Here is a 21,311-nt window from a genome sequence, read left to right on the forward strand (position 1 = left end):
AATAGTAACTCAGATTTAAAACAAGGCTTCCTTTTCCTAGGGAGAAGCGGCTGCAACCTTGCAGGACACACCGCCGCCTATCGCCGAAATGCAGCCTTACTTGTACCTCCCGGACCAAAGGAACTGGTACACAACTAAAAATGCAAAGATCAACCCTGGAAGAACAGGGGTTTGAACTGACCAAATCCGTTTACTCGCCCCCCCGCAAATTTTTTTCCCTATTTTTGAGACTTGGAACATATGGGGGGGGGGGGGCTTCACAAACTATGGAGCATAGAAATACTGAAAAAATGTAAAGTTACATATATCATGAATGCATAAAATACACGTAGCTAAGTCCTTTTTATCATGTACTATAATAAAATATGCACGAATCTATTTTTATTTATATATTTTTTATTTATATAAAACAGTAGAATGTATTACAACTCTTTATTACATATATAGAGTTCAATTTTTTATTTCTCTGGTTGTATACATAGTATACTCAAACAAATTCGTGTCCTCATACATGTACTTTGGATAATAATGATCATCACATTCAACCATCCCCCCCTGCCCACTCCCTTCCCCTCCCACCCCTCTCACAATTCTATTTTTAAAGTTAAAATTTGTTAAAATAGGCGTGCAAACATGAACCATACATGGTGCCATTTGTAGTCAATAGAAATGAAAAACCAGTAAAGATTCAGTTTGAAATCACAGCTGCATAAAATTAACTGTAGTACATATTACATTACTTTGAAAATTTTATAGCCACTTCCTTTTGCTATTTCTGTGAGCTTGGGTGTCACCATCTTTTAGTTGATCTGCAGTTCACATTGCAGTAAAAAGTGATCTCTTCTCATGTTTTTTGTTGACTATAACATAATCATACAAAGTATGTGCTAATTGACTGTTTATGTTATTGGTAAGGCTTCCAGTAGACAGCAGGGTATTACTAATTAAATTTGGGGGATTTTCAGAAGGGGGGAGCTTTAATTTACCATTCTTTTATCTCCCAGATTCAGCACAATAGTGACCCTTCAACAAACATTTATCCAATGACTAAGTACTGATACTATTGCCATTTCCTAAACATGGACCATAAAAATAACTTAGAGAAAAACTTGTAGCAGCCATAGGAGCTAGTAAGGAATAGACTAGAGACATGAAAGAGAAATGCCATTCCAGAAGCAACAAATTTTGTCCTTTAGGAGCCATGGGATCTAACTAATGTCAGTGCTTGGGTTTGGGGTTTTTTGTTTTTGTTTTATTTTTTTATCAGCAAAGTTCAGTTTTTTATTGAACATGTTACAAGAATTAAGTCAAAAATGTCTTGACTATCTGTCTTCAGCAGATTCTTCAGATTCTTCTTTCTTTGCTGCCACTTTCTTCTCAGCTGGAGCAGCCCTGGTGGAGGGAGTAGGACGTCCTGCTGGTGCTGCATCAGCTGCTGGAGTAGGCCCACCAGCCCCTAAGTTGCTAATGTTGACATTGGCCTGGGCCTTTGCAAACAAACCAGGCCAAAAATGTCCAACATTTACACCAGCTGCTTTAATGAGGACATTGTTTTATCCTCCATGACAGTCACCTTGTTGTTGTGCAGGAAGAGAACAGAGTAGATGCAGGCCAGCTCAGAGACCCAGGCCATGGTGCTGTGAGGCATGGTGTCAATTGCCAAATGAAATGAAGGCCTCCCCCCAATGCGGCCTTAGCTTCATCAGAAGAACCAGGCACCTTGGCAGCCGCTGAGGAAAGGTTTTATTACTCATAGAAGCTAATATTTCTCAACATTGTTTTGGATGTCAGACTGTTCAACATCCTATAAATGTATTTCACTAATCCTCATAAGCATTCATGAAGTGTACACTACTATTATCAACATTTGGGAAACTGAGGTAGAGAGCAGTTAGGTAAATTTTTCAACTTATGGAATCAGATGGAATCTGAGCCCAACTCTGTCTGGCTCTAGCACCCTTGCTCTCAGGTGGAGTGTAGACTTGATCAACTACTGAGGTTCAAAGTGAGCTATATGTCTTGCTAGATGTGTAATGTTTTAACAGGTTATAAACCTGAGTTCCTTATCTGTGAAATGTAGATATTAAGAATTCACAAAGTTGTAGCTGGGTATAGATGAGATAATGTACTTAAAACACTTAGAACAGAGCCCAGCACATCAACAACCAGTAAACACTATTATGCACATAAAGAGTGGACCATTGTTAATCAAAAACTACAGGAGAAACTCTGACATCATTATTATAGTAATGTTTCTTTTTTATGGAATAACAGGCTGTAACTATTAAGCAAATTTAACAAGATCATTACCAAGAAAATATACTATCTCATGGGGAAAAAAATAAGGAAGGGAACCTTCCCAGGGGAAGAGTGGGCCAGAAAAGTTGTGACTTTGCTCAAATACATTTTTGTAAACTGATTTTGGGTACTGTATATCAGGTTTGTAATTAAGAGTAATTAAGAGGCAATAATGCTTTTACCAAGGCATTGACCAAAAGCTAGCAAGAGGCTTACTTAGCCTTTTTAAAGAAAGATTTTATATACATTTCAAAGATAAAGAATTTACAATGACAGGTTGTATTATTCAGCTTTCCATCACTGTGACGAAATACCTGAGATAAACAATTTATAAGGAGCAAAGGCTTGGTTTGGTTTCAGATCATGGTCACTTGGCCCTGTTCCTTTGGGCCTGTAGTGGCATGGTATATCACAGAGGAAGCACATGGTTGAGGAGGCCTATTTACCTCATAGCATCCAGGAAGTAAAAGAGAGAGAAAGGAAAATTCCAGAGTCCCAATATCCCTTTCAAGGCATGCTCCCAATGACCTAACTTCCTCTCACTAGTCCCCACCTCCTAAAAGTTCTACCACAACCTCTTGCTACCTTTACAACCCAGCAATGTCTTTCTCAAGGACATGAAAGCCATCCCTTTGAAATATAATCCACATGGAAGAATTCTCAAGGAAGACCTTGAAGGTAGGAACCTAATATTTGACTGTTCTGACTCCAAACAGCAAACCTATCTCCTATCATTAAGCTAGGAGAAGTTTATTTTTTCTTTGGATCAAATCAATTAGCTACCACAGACAGTTATCCCAATTACCAAGTGAATTTAGGCTGAACTACACAACAAGTGTTACTGCACACTTTTCAAAAAAATCCTGAGTTCAATTCCGAGTAGCAAGAAAAAGGAAATAAGAATAGAACAGATAGATTCTTATTTCATTCCTGATGTCAAGGGAAAATGATCAATAATTTATCTTAAGTATAATGTAAGCTGTAATTTTTTTGTAGATGTCTTTTATCAGGTCAAGAATGATCCTTCTATTCCTATTTTTCAGTGAGCTTTTGTCATGAATGAGTATTGAATTTTATCAAATGCTTTTTCTGCATCTACTAAAATGATGCAGAAAATTTTCTCCTTTTTAAAGAATTTATTCTGGTGAATTATGCTGATTTTTTTTTCCTCCAGTGTTAATCCACCCTTCTGTTTCTGGAATATAGACCACCTGGGTGTGGTTATTCTTTTTATAATACCACTTGATTCAATTTACTAATCTTGTATTAGGATTTTTGCATCTATGTTGGTAACAGAGACTGGTAAGCTAAGCTTTTAAAGTGGCATGTTTTTATTTTCTGTTACAGTCCGCTTTTGTCAACCAGAAATTACATGATCAAAAATGTGATCTCAGATGTTTATTTGGCAATGTGCAAGAGGTGAATGGTATCCTCTTAGGGAATGCTGGGCCAGTAAAAGAACAGTTGGAAATGTAGTCTGCTCAGTACTTAGAATGGGATTAGATGAAAGTGGAACCTGATAAAATGGAGAATTGATTTAAACTTTAAAAAATATTTAATGTAATGAGTTGCCTTTCAGGTAAAATCCTTACCTTCATCATTATTGATCTAAGTAACAACCGAAATTTAAGACATTGCAAATGCAAGGAACTAAACGATCAGTTAGCGTATTTGATCAGAAGACTTCATCACATTGCTTTAGGGCTAATTTTAAAAATTATTTCCTTTCACAATCAGAAAAAAAAAATCTTATATTTTATGAACACCTTAAAATAAAACCCGGCTTTCATTCTCTTAATGCAACACCTTTCAGTTCATACTGCGTTGCTCCTTACCACCAGGTGGCGCCCTAGCGCTCAATAGCATTCCCGCCTCATCCCTCGGTTTCCAACAGGGCTTGCGCGGCTGCTGGGAGCGCGCACGTCCTAGGGTTCCCGCGCATTGCCCGTGCTGTGATCGCGTGCACATCGGCTATCCGCTGCGAGGCAGCCGGTGGTCAACTCCAGTCCTGCGGAGCCGGACCCATGTGGAAGCTCCTTCCCGCTGCGGGCCCGGCCCGAGGTAAGGGTGGAAGGGAAAGATAGAGACCCGGCTTTCCCGGGAGCAGCTGCTGGGTGGAGTGTGCGGAGCGACGCTTCCGGTCCGCTCTCACTGCCTTCCGGCGCGGCCTCTGTGCCAGCCCTGGGATTCTGTGAAAGCGGGATGCGAAAGTCGGAAGTTTGCGTGAGGACGCCGCATTTTCTTCCGGGACGGTGCGGCGATTCAGTCCACACCAGACGGGAACCAGCACCTGCTCACGCGCCCTGATGGAGCGAGCCCCGGACGCCTTCCTTTTGGGACACCTGGTCGTAGGCTTTTAGGAAGAGATCACCAGGAAGTTAACAAAGCCAGACCACAGGATGACAAGGAAGCGATCTGTCTGGGGCAAAGCGTTTCTTTTTTTTGTTTTTTGAAGAACCACGTGGCACACAGGAAAACATGCTTTCTGATTTGTTTCAGACCTTTCCCCCAAAATAGCTGTACAGTGGGAAAAGTTGATTCCCCAACCCGTTTCCTGAACTTCCAGCAGTAGAGATTTTTCCTTATAAGTTACTGGTTGCCTCCTGTGTGTTGTTATTCGTTGATAGAAAGTTAAGCAAGTACCTATAATTGGGTCTTGTCTTCAGAAAGTTTACATTGTGATTGGAAAAAAAAATCAATGAAGAGGCTAAATTGATAATGTCTGGGAATGTGAAGATAACTAGAACAAAAATACATAGAAGAGGGCATCCCTGTGGCTTGGAGTACTGCGATTTGTCCACAAATTTTGTGTTTGTGGACAAGTTAGGATTACGTTCATTTAAAGAAACCTGACTGGGGGACTGGGGTTGTAGCTCAGCAGTAGAACACTTGCCCAGCACGTAGGAGGCGGCCCTGGGTTCGATCCTCAGCACCACATAAAAATAAATAAAAGACGTTGTGTCCAACTACACCTAAAAAAATAAATATTTTAAAAAACAAAAAAAAAATCTGACTGGTTCTCAGGTCTCCTGTAGGTGTGTTATAAGAAAAACTTAAGAGACCGCCAGGGCCTATAGTGCATCCATGTAATCCCTCCCACCTACTTGGAGGCCAAGGCAAGGAAGATTGCCAAGTTTGAATTCAGTCTGGGCAGTGCAGGGAGACCTTGTCACAAAGTGATAGGATGCTTTCCTAGCCTATGCCAGACCCTAGCATTGCTGAAAGAAATAAACTTGGAACAAATTAAGTTGAGCAGAGTTTGAAGAAATAAGGATTTGTGGATCAAGCATAACCTTAAATGAGTAGATGTTCAGAGCGTTTCGTTCAGCCTCTTGGCCAGGCAACGTTTATGGACAGGAAAGGAAGCCATACAAAACAGCTTGATTGGTTCCACCTCAGCATTTGCCTGATACGTAACCATGGTCTGATCAGTTGACAGGCAGTCTGATTGACTGATACTCAGGTTAGGTTGTAGTGGAGTGTCATGAACTATTATCATAATCTGATGCAAGCTATAGATCAGTTCCCTAATCCAGTTTGTGTTGTGTGGTAAACAACAAAGGTTTTTCCTTGAAACTATCCAGGTTAAGAATCTGATTAACAGGCCATGTAGTCCAAACTGCTTTCCAGAATGGAGTTCAGGGCTTTCCTGGGCTCCTTTCCAACTTGTCTAATATAACTGCTCTAATCATCCTACAGTTGTGGTAATGGAATCCCCTGCTCCCAGGCTAAATTTCACAAATCCCCAACATACTGTTACTCCAACAATGTGTGATTTACAATGTGTTTTTAAAACTAATAATCATTTCCTATTGATGCTATGTTTAACATAAAAACAGAATTCCCCCAAATCTGCACTTGAATCCCATCCAGAATTTATTGCCTTGATCTATATTATTTACTCCTAATCCATTTCAGACATTTTATGTACCTGTTTGTGTTTGAAGGCTTTTTCTAATCATTTAGTTTTATTAATTGTACAAATTAATGGGTTTCACTGTGGCATTTCCATATGTGCATTATCTTTTTTTTTTTTTTAATTGTACTAGGAAGAGAACTCACTTTACCACTGAGCTACATTCCCAACCCTTTTTATTTTCTTCTTCTTTTTTTTTAATTCACTAAGTTGCCCAGATGGGCCTCAAACTTGTGATCCTTCTGCCTCAACATCCTGAGTTGCTGGGATTACAGGTGTACACCACACCTGGCTACACATGTGATGCTTTGTCAACCTTCTTTAATACCCTCCTATTTTCTTCTCCTTTCTTGACAGTCCATTTACTATTTTCAGGTCTTTTCTTTCTTTCCTTCTTTCTCTCCCAGCCCCGCCCAGTTTCTACATATCAGAGAAAACATGTAGTACTTAATCTTTCTGTGTCTGGCTGATAACCTCCATTTCTATCCATTTTCCTGCAAATAACATTTCATTCTTTTACGGCTGAATGAATTTCATTTTGTATATATACTGTATTTTCTTTTTATCCATTTCTTGATGGGCACCTAGGCTGATTCCCTATTTTGGCTATTGTGAACAGTGCCACAGTGAACATGGGTATGCAGGGCATGCTGACTTTACCAGGAGTTGTATAGCTGTATTGTAACTTTCATACCTTTTAATTACTATGGCTTTATGGCATACATTGCCGTCTGATAGGGCAAGTTCCTGTAATACTATTCAAATTTTTCTTGGCTACTTTTAAACATACTTTCCTAATAAATTTTTGAATCTATGTAATTGAGTTCCAAACACAATATTATGATTTCTTGGTAATACATTAAATGTATAAGTTAATTAGGGGGAACATTTACTTCTTTCAATATTGTTTTCCCTTTAGAAAAATGATATAGCCTTTCATCTGTTTAGGAATTATTTTTTGTCCTTTATGGGGCTTTATTAGAAAACACAAGTTTGATATAAACAAAGTTGATTAACATTTAAACATCAAAAGTTTTATTTAAATATTTGACATCACATTTTCTGTACACACGTATATGTATGTATGTGTATTTACACATGTGTCTTCAATTTACTTTTTTTTTTTCTTTTTTTTTTTTTTGCTTAGGAGAACCATACAGACTTTTGACTGGTATTGAGTACATTGTTGGAAGGAAAAACTGTGCCATTTTAATTGAAGAGGATCAGTCAATCAGTCGAAATCATGCTGTGTTAACAGCTAACTTTTCTCTAACCAATCTGGTATGTTACTAATTTTATTTCACTAGTTTGAAGTAAGGCAACTGAAATCATTACAGATTATCTTGGTGCATATGAAAGTTCATTGGACCTTTTGTTTTCATAGAACTGGATTTTTTTAAGTTGTTGATGGACTTTTATTTATTTATATGAAGTGCTGAGAACTGAACCCAGTGCCTCACGTGTACTAGGCAAGCGCTTTACCACTGAGCCACACCCCAGCCCCTGGATTTTTATCTTAATGTTAACAAAATTAAGTACTTATAATTTGGGATGGGGGTATTGCCCTGTGGCAGACCACTTGGCTAACATTGCATTTAATTAGCAATACTACAAAAAAAAAAAAAAATCCTTATAGTTGGCAGTGGTACCAGTGATATTTGTGTTTGAAGTTTCTGTGTTAGTAACTTACTCTTAGTGATTTAGAAACTCAGAGGAAGTAGAGCATGTTTGTATTTATTTTCTTAACATTTTGTGTTAGCTTTTTATCACTGTGATGAAATCTAAAGAGAAGAAGTTTTATTTTGGCTCATAGTTTGAGTCCATGGTTGCTTTGCCATATTGCCATGGACCCATTACCTCATAGTACATTATGGTAGGAGTTCTTGGTGGAGGTAACTACTCACTTCCATGGCAGCCTGGAAGCACAAAGAGCAAGAGCCAAGGTTCCAACGTCCTCTTCAGGGACATACTTCCTTTCATTAGGCTCATCTTTAAAGATCCCACCACCTCCCAGTGGAACCATAGGCTGACAACTGAGCCTTGAACACATAGACCTTTGGGAGGCACTCCAGATCCAAATTACAGCACATTTATTGAGTGGGTAATGTGTATCAGTCATCATACCAAGTCTAGGAATAGAACAGTGAATGATTGGACCTTCATGACTCTCCCTATGGACACAAGCATTTCCCTTATAAAACAAAATTTCACAGTAAAAATCATTTTATTGTACAAGGAAAGATAATTCTCAAGTATGCCACACAGCTCCTTTGAATAGCTTTGGTGATTTATTTATTTAATTATTTTAAATATTTTTAGTTGTAGATGGACACAATACCTTTATTTTATTTATTTTTATATGGTGCTGAGGATCGAACCCAATGTTTCATACATGCTAGGTAAGCCTGTACCACTGAGCCACAACCCCAGCCCCTTGATGATTTATTTTAATAACACAAATCGCTTGTGATTTATTTAATCACAACCATGGATACAAATGTATGAAAAGAGAAATGTATATAAATACCTGTGCTCACAATAATGTTTGTGGTACTAAAAAAAGGCAATCCATTATTTTGAGCAGTGACCACATATAGCAAAAACTGGTTTCATTTTGTGATATTTTGGTTTTGTGTCTGTTCTTTTAGGTATAGAGAAACATTATTGAAATTCCTACAGAAAAAGTAAATTATTACTATAAGTAAGAAACTCTAGCTTTTAACTCTTTATTCTTATTGGACCAGTTTTTACAATGTGATTTTGATCATTTAAAAAGGAAAAAAGAATTTTTTGGAAATGAAACTGACATATTATATGTGAAACAAACTGTCCCAAAACAAAAACTTCTAAAATGTGTGAAATCAGAGTCAGGAAAATCCTGTAACATAGGATTATTAATATAATTGCACTGATTTTAAAAAAAGCCAATATATGTTATAAAAGCAGTAATCTGGGTTTAAGAAATTTTCTTAAGAAATTATTAATTGCCACTTCAGTGATTATTCCTGAAGGCAACCTTAAATTATATTGTCTACTTAGCTTTTGCTTGTTCAAAAAGTTATTCATCTTTTGAAATCCTTTCCTTGAAAATTGAATTTCTGAGTGGTAAAAGACTATAAATTATTTGTTGATTTTTTTTTTCAGAGTCAAATAAATGAAATCCCTACATTAACGATAAAAGATAATTCTAAGTATGGTACCTTTGTTAATGAGGAAAAAATGCAGAATGGCCTTTCTCAAACTTTGAAGACAGGAGATAGGGTTACCTTTGGAGTATTTGAAAGTAAATTCAGGTGAGAAGTTTTAAATTTGACATTAAAATGAACAGTTTTATTTTATATCAAATAGTTCTAAAAGATAAGACTATTTATGGATAATGAATTGAAAACAGGGTATCAATATAATTAAGTTCCTAGCACAGTAGTGAACCCTTGTGGTTATACATTTGTCAATCATAGGTAGTGATAAAAGTGAATGGCAGTTTGTGCAGGCTCTGAGAACCATAATGGGAGTTCAGTTGCTTGACATAGGTGAAAGTATAATGTTAACTTTGATCATTTTATCTTTACTGGAACTCAAGACTTAGGAAATGATAATTTCATAGGTTATAAAGTTTAATGATACATAAAAATGTGATGTGAGCTTAAAGGTTTAAATTTCTAAAAATTGCCATGTCTATAACTATAATAATAGAACTTTTATAACTTATTTTCACTTACAGAGTAGAATATGAGCCTTTGGTTGCATGCTCTTCTTGTTTAGATGTCTCTGGGAAAACTGCTTTAAATCAAGCTATATTGCAACTTGGAGGACTTACTGTAAACAACTGGACAGAAGAATGTACTCACCTTGTTATGATGTCAGTTAAAGTTACCATTAAAGTAGGTGTTAAAATTTTCTAAGTTCTATAAACCTAAGCTTACTCACCTACTAAGCTTTTTGGTTTTTTTCTCAGTACCAGGGATTGAACCCAGAATCACTTTATCCCTGAGCCACATTACCCACCCTTTTTTTTTTTTTTTTCAGACGGGGTCTTGCTAAGTTGCTTAGAGCCTTGCTTAAGTTGCTAAGGTTGGCTTTGAACTTGTGATCCTCCTGCCTTAACCTCCCAAACTGCTGGGATTATAGGCTTGCGCCACCACATCTAGCCTGTACCTATACACAGACTTTGAAAAAGATTTGCTTTGAAACTATCATATCTCTTAGTCATAGATTTGTATATTTCCACTCCCTGGCTTTATTTAGGTTCGCATGGCTTTTTGGATAACCTGTTTATTATCTGAGACAAGCAGAAGCACATAAAATTAGGTTTCAGATTTTGATTTAGCATTTTCAAAAGGATTTGTGTTATCCTTTCACCATGAAGTTTAATGGAGTTCATAATTTGTGCTGTCTAAAAGCAAAGAGGCTCGTTTTCAAAATTAGCATGCCATGTCTCTTCTGTGAAGTTGTCTTCCTCCAGTTTCTGATATCATTTTGTGATTTGAAGCTCTCTTAGTATTTTAGTATTTATTTGATTTAAGGCCCTAATCACAAAGACTTTTTAAGTTTTTATGTAGTTTTACATTAATAAATCTTCACAACCTAAAGATATGTAGATGTGTACCTTTAGAAGATGCTGATTATATGTTAAACAGTAATATATTTTGGTATGTTTTCAGATTTTGCATCTTCCTCAGATTTGTTTATGTCCAAATCTAATTGAAGAATGACATTGGGAGGTGATTCGTCTCCTTTTAAACAGGTTAACTATAGATATGTGGGATTGTTTTAGGTTAATATCTATATAGAGATGATTCAAAAATATTTTAATGTTCAATATAATTAATACAATTAAATATAAGCATTACTCTAAAGAAGTGTCATAGGCTTGCAGCTTAGATCAAACCTCAAGTTAAACTTGTACCTTGATTGGGGATACCTCTCATCAAGAATTTTTCATTGTTGCAAGTTTATGAAATTGATTCATATATTCAGCACATGAATAGCCTCCGTAGTACTAATTTATACAAATAAACCCACAGATGGTAGATTCATAAATCAGAATGTCTATTAATTTATAGTAGGAATATACTGTTACTGTGATTGGAATATTTGAGTATGGGCTCCAGGAAATCCCCATTAAGATAATAAAGGTACTTAAGGAAATGGAGTAAACAATCATACACTTGTGTGGTAGGTGTAAAGCAAGATCAAAGGCAGTTAGATTATCTTGAGAAACTATACTGACTCCATGACAGAACTGAATAGTGAATCTTTCTCTATTAGACATTAACATGGTTTGCAGACTTTTTTCAATATTTTTTATCTTTTTCCATATTTCTGATTAATCATATGCCAAAAAAGAAAACATGGTCATTGTATTGTTTTTTGAAAAATTTTCCAAAATGCAAATTAACTTATATTGTTAAAATTATAGAATGTTAAAACCAAAAGAGAACCTAGAAGTACAAATTGAGATATGGAACAATTAAATAATTTTCCAGGAGTCACATGAGTTATGGTTTACTCAATCCAGTATTGAATTGCACATTACTACTTCATGCTATAAGTTATTTATTTCATTCATATTAGAGGTTAGTATCTCAGATTCTGTTCTTGAGATGTGCCCTATATCTGCTTGTCCCTGTTTAGGCCAGACCCTTTGTTATTAATAACATCCTTATAAACTCTTGCTGTATTATTTCATAGATTTATGCCCAGTCTTCTGCATTTTCATTTCCATTGCTCATAGTAATAGTTTCAGATCTTTTCAGAGTTTGTGACTGTATCTGATTTGAGGCTTATTTATTTCTTAATAGTCTCCTCTGCAGCAGATGCATTTTTTTAGGTCTACAATATGCTTTTCACATTTTAATGTTTTTAAAATTGGAATATGTTTTAAATTGATTGATATTTTGTTACATGTCCCACCACCACCCCCTCAAAAGCAATTATTAAATTAAATTTGTGAATGGTTGATTTTATAGTAACTTGTATTCTAAAACTAAGCAATAACCAAATACATTTTATAAATTGTGCTTCCTTTATAAATTTAGGACTCTAAAGGAAAAACAATATAGAACTGTCTCTTTCTAGTTTATAACTTAAAACATTTTATTTTTTTAAAAAAGTTGATGTATGATCATATATATTTATGTATATTTTCTTCATTTTAGACAATATGTGCACTCATCTGTGGACGTCCAATTGTAAAGCCAGAATATTTTACTGAATTTCTGAAAGCAGTTCAGTCCAAGAAACAGCCTCCACAAATTGAAAGGTACATTATGTATTTCAAATATAATATAACAAGATAGGACATATAAAATAGATGGCACTGATTTTATTTAGACTAATACCCTGTTTAATGACTATTTTAGTATGTAATAGTTGCTGTTATAATTCAGTATTGCTAATGGCAGTTTTTGTTGTTGTTGTTGTTGTTGTTAGCTTATAAAGAAAGGATTCCCCAAATTCCTTGTTGGTTGTTTCTTATGTTCATAAAACAAACATTAAATAAATACTAATTACTTAAAGAAAAAAATGGAAGGAGAGTAAATGGCCTTGAGATTTGGTCAGAAGAGCATATGTTCCATCATGCAAGAGGAACCCCTGAAAATGCATGATGCAGCAACCGTCTTCGGGAGCCATGTAGCACAGAACAAAAATAGTAGCAGAGCTATGGCCTTGAGCATAGAGCTTGTTTCTTCTGAGCTTCAGTTATCTCATTTCAAAAATGAGACTTATAATTGTCCAGCTGAGTTCTTAAAAGTATTAGTAAGAGTATACAGTATTTAAAGTCTGAGAATGTCACCTTGTTTAAAAAAATGGTTCATGTTGCTAATTGAAACAATATATGGGAAGATTCATAAAAGCTTTATTTTATTATTAGTTTGATGCTGTGTCAAGTTTGTGAACCATCAGTCTAGAAGATTTGTTCCCTCTATATTATGTTAGTGATGCATAGAAGTAATATATATTGTCCTTGAGAAGGAAGATATTAGGCTTTTTATTTTTCAGATTGTAGTTAGTCAATTTAATAGCACAAGAACTTCTTTACTTAAAAATGCATGTCAGTAGATTACAGTCTATATGGCAGAGTTTTTAGGTACTATAAGATTGAATAATGCCTAATTCACTGTTAACCAGGAAAGTCTATTATATTAGCCCATATTTGATGATGAGCATTGATGATCAGGTTCTTAATATTTTAAAATGCCTATCATTTGCCTTAATAGATTTCTACACCTCTCTGGATCTATTTTGATATATTTGTTGAAAATTTCTTGGTACTCAGTTACTGGTAGAAAAAAAATATTTTATTTAAAAGCATTAATTAGTTATAGAAACGATAGGAAACTAGTGATAAAAATGATACAAAGTTTATAGGAAATAAACTTACATGACTTTTTTTTTATATTTTTAGTTGTAAATGGACTTAATACCTTTATTTTATTTTATTATATTTATTTATCTATTTCTGTGTGGTGCTAAGGATTGAACCCAATGCCTCACACATGCTAGGCAAGTGCTCTACCACTGAGCCACAACCCCAGCCCCTGAGTGACTCTTTTGATTACATGAATAATGCTTCTTTAGTTTTGCAAAAGCATGATTACTAATCCTATATTTAAGTTAGGAGGCAAAATATATTTTTACCCAAGAAAAAGTGCAGTCCTGTTTAGTTCAGCTATATCTGTATCTTTGCACTATCATCAAAAAGCAGTTGCAGTTTCATGTGCCTAACATGATTTGTGATAATTCATTTCATAAACCATCCTCGCGATGCTAGTGTAGATGAAGTCATTTTTAAAAGATTCTGTTTAAAAGGAGTATTTAACTTTAATCATCTGTATTCTAACAAGGGACATTTATTAAAATATTCTATATGTCTGAACATATGGACATTACTCCTTAGAAAAGGACTTGCTTTTAATTTTTTACGGAGTGCTTAATATATTACCTTATTTCAAAAAAGTATTGTTTTTGGAAGATACTATTAGGACATCAATGGGTTAACACTGTGGACCCATTTTCCATGGGTCTCTTGCATTCATCCCCAACTTCTTAGATATGCCAAGAATATAAATCCCTGACATCCCTTTACACAGTCCACTTCTCAGTTATGTTTATAGTGAGAAACCTTGAGAAATGAAATAATGTCTCCCTCTTGGGGCAAAGAGCAGGCTTGCTTATAACTAGTTATAAAAAGCATAATTTCTCAAGGTCATTGTTCCTCACTTTTGCAACGAACTACTGTTATGTGCCTTCTTTGTTTTCCTTGTAGAACTTGGATAGGAGGAGATCTGCCACAAAACTTTCAACCTTTTGTAATTCATGTAATCTGTTTGAATCATATATATTTAATTTATATCTTGTTATGATTATCTACCTTGGATTATTTTTATTTTGAGAAAATAAAGACAATTCTGCTGTAATATGTGGCACCTTTCACCATATTTTTTAAAAAGGGATTTAGATGAGTTTTGTCATTTTGTGCCAGATAGAACTCTTAATTGTTTTATTAAATACTAAGATAGTATTAATGAAATTGAGTCTTTCTACTATCAAATAGTCACATCATTTACTAATTTAATAGTAAACATACAGAGTGGTATATAAAGTATTCTTTAATTATTTTTACAGTTTTTACCCACCTATTGATGAACCAACTATTGGAAGTAAAAATATTGATCTATCAGAACGACAGGAGAGAAAACAAATCTTCAAAGGGAAAACATTTATATTTCTAAATGCCAAACAGGTAACGTTTCCCAAAGAAAACATTACAGAGTAGGGCTCGTTAATACTTTTCATGATAGTTATTAATAGCATTTCATTTGGGAGCTTAGTGTAGCTTTGTGAAGTACAATAAAAAACTGCCCAGGCACCAGAACCTACCAGGTAATCCTGTGTATGATTACAGTATTTCTTATTACCAGTTAAGCTTATATAAATAAACTGGAGAGGACAGAAAACTTATATCTTAACTTGTTCAGTTGGTAAACATCCATGGAATGTCTTCTGTGTACCAAAATGGAGATTCCAAGAGTTTATGTTGTAGAGAATTATGCAGGTAAGTTAGACTGTGTGGTAAATGTGATGAAGTACAGGCAAGGGAATTATTAAGAGGGCTGCAGAGACACCTGCTGAACCAAGAATTTTCCCAAAGTGGAACCTCAAGTTGCCTATTCAGCAAGTAGAACAAATTCTACTTCACATCTCCAATCAAATTCTTACATATTAAGAATGTACTAAAAAAAAAGGAACTACGAATGTTACATCACTTTTTTAAATGTTTCTTTTCATTTTTAGCATAAGAAATTAAGTTCAGCAGTCATTTTTGGAGGTGGAGAAGCTAGGTTGATAACAGAAGAAAATGAAGAAGAAGATAGTTTCTTTTCAGCTCCTGAAATTTGTGTTGTTGATATAGGAATAACGAATACACAGATCTTAATTCCTGATTCTCAGAAAAAATGGGTCCATTCAATTATGGATGTGCTCCAAAGGTACAGAATTATTCTTCATTAGTTAAGAGAAAAAATGCAGGGAGGAGATTTTATATGTAATTTTCCTTATTGTGCTTCATTTTAACAGATAGAAGAATTATTATAAAGGATGTAACCTGTAATATACATAAGAACTGATTGTGACTTGATATGCTAGAAATAGAATATCTGTGTACATAACAACTTGATCTCAAGATTGTTTGCCTTTTTTTACTATACAATTTGTAGAAACTTCTCTTTAAATTAATAAAGTAATATTAAGTTTTTCTGTAGAATATGTTGCAAAGTGAACATTCAGAAAGTGATTTTTTTTCTGAAATTGGAGCTGAAATGTATTTGCCCCTTGATGTTTATTACCAATTAAAATGCATATAAAATTTCTATCCATCTTATATGAGTTCTTATGGGTAAGTAGGTGGAAAATGTCACATACCTTAGAATGGTGTTTATAGTGGGGAAGGAGAATATAAAAGAGCTACAATCAAGTGTTTGTTTCCATACACTTTTTTTTCTTTTGTGGTATTGAGAACTGAACCTAACTCCACTATTCGGCCACATCTCCAACCCTGTTTATTTTTTATTTTGAGACAGGATCTCACCAAGTTGCCCAGGCTAGCCTTAGACTTTTGATACGCTGACCTCAGCCTCCCAATGAAGTGGAATTACAAGTGTGCACTACCACACTTGACTTCCTTAAACTCTTTATTAATCATAATATTAGCATTGTTGAAGCCAAAAACTAATAGAAATACCAGACTTGGCAGTCTGTTGATTAAATTTCTTTTCACCAGCAAAAAGTAGTTGAGTCCCAAAATGGAAAGTCCACAGCCAGCTTTCTCCAAAAGACACATGTTTCCTTTCCCAGAAGTCCTTCTGATTATGGGAATTGGCTTTTTTCTAAATAAAAAGTTAAAATTTAGTCATCTGTCCTGTAAGTATTTTACTTATTGAAGATGTATTAACTACTGTAAAAGTAGATTTTGTAACAAAGTTACACCAATCTACTACTACAACAAAAATGTACTGTATTTTTTGAGAACCTTAGATTAAATTTGGGAACTCTGCCTGTTACTAGTTATTTTTTTTTTTTTTTTATCATCTCCTTCCCTCATCTGTTTCCTAGGCTTGCACAAAATTGGATGAATTTATAAATGATACATTGTCATCATCAAATCATACACAGTATAAAATCTTTTGATTTAATAATTATATAATTAGTTACTTTTAATACTGCAATAAGTATTTTAAAATCTGCCACTTATAATACATGCTAGATAGTTGATCATTCTGAATCCTGGGATCTTCATTTATCTGCTTGTACTTTTTGGGAGTGGGTGTATGTGTGCATGTTATTAGGGTTCTGGCCTAGGGGCACTTTTTAGTTTTTTTTTATTTTGAGAAAGTCTTGCTAAATTGTTAAGCTGCCTTCAGACTTACAATCCTCCTGCCTTAGCCTCCTAAATTACTAGGATTACAGGCATATACCACCACACTCAATTTACCTGCTTGCTTTTGTGTAGTTTTATAGTTTTTTTTAATGTATTCCTAATATGGATTTGTATATGTCTCTTATATTTAACTTTATAAAATGGTTATTGTGCTACATGTAATCTTTGTTTTTTTTTTCTCTCATTTCAATGTTATGTTGTAAGTATTGTGATACATGTTGTAAATTATTTGTTTCTATTGTAGAATATGTTTCACTTTGTGCATATATTAGTTCATTTATTCAGCCCCCAGATTTGTTATCTGGTTTTGAAACCTTGTTTCCAGATTTTTAAAATTTTAAACACTGTTATCATTTTTTGTACCTTCCCTATTGGTACTGGTACAGATTCTTTTTTTTTTTAATTTTGTTTTATTAGCTTATTTTTTTACATGGAACTGAGGGTCAAACCCAGGAATTTTACATTACATGCTAGACAAGCACTCTGCCACTTAGCCATTACCATAGACCCAAGATTTCCTTTTAGAAATATTTCTAGTTTTCTCTGTTAGTTGGATGCTAATCTTATAATGCGGCGGGGCGGGGGGGGGCATGGGATAAGTGAAGGAACTTTTGATTGGGCAAAGGGAACGGGATATGGGAATAGGAAAGATGGTGGAATGAGATGGGCATCTTTAAATACCCTAGGTTCATGTATTACTTCACGAATGATATGACCCTACTTTGTGCACAACCAGAGAAATGAAAAATTGTGCTACATTTGTTTATAATGAATTGAATAGCATTCTACTTTCATGTATAACTGATTAGAACAAATGAATAAAATTTTAAAAAATATTTCTAGCCAACAGATATGGTGGCCCATTCCTGTCTGTAATCCTAGTGACTCTAGAGGCAGAGGTAGAAGGATCACAAGTTTGAGATCAGTCTCAGCAACCTAGCAGGGCACTGAGCAACTTTGCAAGACCCTGTCTCAAAATAAAAAAGAGCTGAGGATGTGACTCAGTGGTTAAGCATCCCTGAGTTCAGTCCTTAATACCAAAAAAATGTCTGTGTTATGTGTACATACAATGTGCCCATGCACATTTCTAGGACTAGAATTGCAGGATTATATGAATGCTGAACTTTGTTTTTCATTTTACATTCCTACCCACAATAGAAGAGATCCTTCTAGATGCATATCATTTTTTTTTAATGTATAGTTTTATTGTGGCTTTTTTAAATAGTTTTTTTTTAGTTATGCAGGACAGTTCAATTCATTTTCACATAATTATATTAGCATGGAATATATCTTGTTCTAATTCACACCCCAGTACCTCAATACTTGGTAATGTCATGTTTTCATTTTTACCAGGTGAATGGATTTATAATCATTGCTTACTGTGGTTTTGATTTGTGTTTTTCTGATCACCAGTGATACTTAATTCTTCACACATTTATAGAACATTTGTTTTTCTTGCTTTGTGAAATACCTGTTTATGTCTCTTGTCCAGTTTTCTGTCAATCATGTTTTTTTCCTTCCCTTTTCTTCTTGTGCAGAAGGTGAAGTTTAGGGCTTTGAAAATGCTAGGCAAGCACTCTACCATTGACCTATACTCCCAGCCCTGTGTTCTTCTTTTTACTACAAATTTACCCAATATTCTTTATACTAAGTTTATATTTTCCTATTTTTATTTTCCTCAGTTTTAGTCATTGGTGTGTGTATATTTAGTTATATAATTTTATCATATGTATGTCTATATTCATCACCAGGGTCAGCATACAAAATAGTTCCATCACCACAAGATCCCTCATATTGTCTTTTTATGACTATATCCACCTCCAAATCTCCTTTCCCACTATTCATTCCTCATCCTGAAACCATGCCCACCACTTATTTATTTTGTTTCTAACATTTTTTTTTCGACGGCAGGGCAGGGGTTTACCAGGGATTAACTCGGGCACTCGACTGCTGAGCCACATCCCCAGTCCTATTTTTTATATATTATTTAGAAACAGAGTCTGAATTGCTTAGTGCTTCACTTTTACTGAGACTGGCTTTGAACTTGCAATCCTCCTTCCTTAGCCTCCCGAGGCTCTGGAATTATAGGCATGCACCACAGTGCCTGGCTTGTTTCTAACACTTTGTCTTTTTTTTTTTTTTTTTTTTTTAATATTTACTTTTTTAATTGTAGTTGGACACAATATCTTTATTATATTTATTTATTTTTATGTGGTGCTGAGGATCCAACCCAGGGCCTTGTATAACACTTTTAAATAAATAAAATGTCTTTTAAATAAAATGTATTTAAATGAAAACCAAGAGCATGTAATCTTTTGGGATTGGCTTTTTTTCACTCAGCAAAAATCCTCAGATTAATAGGTTGTATCAATAGTTCATACTTGTTTATTGCTGAGTAATATTCCATGGTGTGAATACCATAGTTTGAATCATTCACCATTGAAGGAAGTTTGCCTTGTGCATAGTTATTGTTACAATAAAGCTTCAGTTAACATATACAGGTTTCCATGTGTGTGTGCTTTTTGATTTATAGCAAGTTTTTCTATTTTCTTGATGTTATATTTCTTTTTTTCACTTATGTGCATTGCAAAATCTGTTACCACTTTATAACTTACCTTTTGCAGTGGGATAAAAAGAAAAGACATCTAATTTTAATATAGTAAAAATTAATATCCTTTTATTGTCAGCACTCTTTTTGTTTTGTTCATAACATCTATTCATAGATCAAAAATATATCTATATGTTTTTACTAGTATTTTGATTTGAAATTTTTTAATTTATTCATTTATTTATTTTTGGTACAGAGGATTGAACCTAGGGAACCTTTACCACTGAGCTACATCCCTAGTCCTTTTTATTTTTGTTTTGAAACAGACTCTTGCTAAGTTGCTTTGGGTAGCCTTCAACTTGGTATCCTCCTGCCTTAGCCTCCCATGTTGCTAAGACTATAGGTGTGTGCCACTGCTCCAGGCTATGGTGCTTTTTTGTGGGGAAGGGTTGCTGGGGATTGAACTCAGGGGCATTCAACTTCTGAGCCATATCCCCAGCTCTATTTTGTATTTTATCTAGAGACAAGGTCTCACTGAGTTGCTTAGCACCTTGTTGTTGCTGAAGCTGGCTTGAATCCTTCTGCCTCAGCCTTCGAAGCCACTGGGATTACAGGAGTGCACCACCATGCCCAGCCAGGCTATGATGCTTTTTAAAAATCTTGGTTTTTTTAGTGTAGTATTGTTATGATTGCACATATAATTGAATCGGTACACACAAAAAACATGTTAAGTATTTTAGACTAATACAACCATATAAAATGTCTTTACAATGAGTATTAAAAGACATTATGTAGCTTTTTGTTAAAATTTTAGGTACAGTTTTAAAAATTTTTAAATTTTAAAAATTATTTTAAAATTTTATTGAATAGGGCTGGGTTATGGCTCAGCCGTTAGAGTGCTCGCCTAGCATGTGTAAGGTTCTGGGTTCGATCCTTAGCTCCACATATAAAGAAATAAAATAAAGGTATTGTGTCCACCTACAACTAAAAAGAAATATTTTTTAAAAATTTGATTGAATATTCCTTGTTTTATAAAATCAGTCATTCATATTACAGAACAAAAGAAAATAAATTCGTCAGAAGATTCCTTTATTAAGATATCTTAATATATATAAATTTGGTAAAATGACTTAACTTATTAAACTTATACACATGTATAGATGTAACTTACACATAGTTATTTGTGCTTCTCTCCCTCCTCCTCTTCTTCTTCTCTATTAAGTTTTATCTTAGAATCATAGTAATCATAAATTTGTTTTTAAAAGTTCATGTTGTGGGCTGGGGATGTGGCTCAAACAGTAGCGCACTCGCCTGGCATGCGTGCGGCCCAGGTTTGATCCTCAGCACCACATACAAACAAAGATGTTGTGTCTGCTGAAAACTAAAAAATAAATATTAAAATATTAAAAAAAATTCTCTCTCTCTCTCTCTTTAAAAAAATGTTCATGTTATTTCATCTGTGTATTACTCTTTTTATTCTGAAAATTATTGAATTTTAGAACTATTAAGATATGTATTCTTTCCCCTAGCTCCTTAGTTTACAAGCGAAATTAACTGAGTTACTAACAGGTGATGGACCTGCCCTGATAATGTTTCCCAGTGATTAAGCT

The 21,311-nt window shown here is 34.6% G+C and overlaps 1 protein-coding gene and 1 pseudogene across 6 annotated transcripts in view; one reads left to right on the plus strand and one right to left on the minus strand.

Annotated features, from left to right (window-relative positions):
* Positions 1 to 590: 590 nt before the first annotated feature.
* LOC114103030 (large ribosomal subunit protein P1 pseudogene) lies at positions 591 to 3,966 on the minus strand (annotated as a pseudogene).
* Positions 2,899 to 21,311, plus strand: part of Nbn (nibrin) — a 36,449-nt gene continuing 18,036 nt past the window's right edge. Inside the window, exons 1-7 of one of the 6 annotated variants that reach the window (XM_071602251.1) lie at positions 2,912 to 2,976; positions 7,362 to 7,495; positions 9,359 to 9,507; positions 9,936 to 10,095; positions 12,373 to 12,476; positions 14,843 to 14,960; positions 15,512 to 15,705. In XM_071602251.1, the coding sequence (XP_071458352.1) occupies positions 2,916 to 2,976; positions 7,362 to 7,495; positions 9,359 to 9,507; positions 9,936 to 10,095; positions 12,373 to 12,476; positions 14,843 to 14,960; positions 15,512 to 15,705 (920 nt within the window). In that variant the 5' untranslated portion in view covers positions 2,912 to 2,915. Of the gene's footprint in view, positions 2,977 to 4,189; positions 4,360 to 7,361; positions 7,496 to 9,358; positions 9,508 to 9,935; positions 10,096 to 12,372; positions 12,477 to 14,842; positions 14,961 to 15,511; positions 15,706 to 21,311 lie in introns of those variants that run through there. The other 5 variants (XM_071602252.1, XM_027948563.2, XM_071602253.1 and 2 more) reach the window with 5 other exon arrangements.

This window comes from Marmota flaviventris, chromosome 15, assembly GCF_047511675.1.
Source record: "Marmota flaviventris isolate mMarFla1 chromosome 15, mMarFla1.hap1, whole genome shotgun sequence".
NCBI classification, from domain to species: Eukaryota; Metazoa; Chordata; class Mammalia; order Rodentia; family Sciuridae; genus Marmota; species Marmota flaviventris.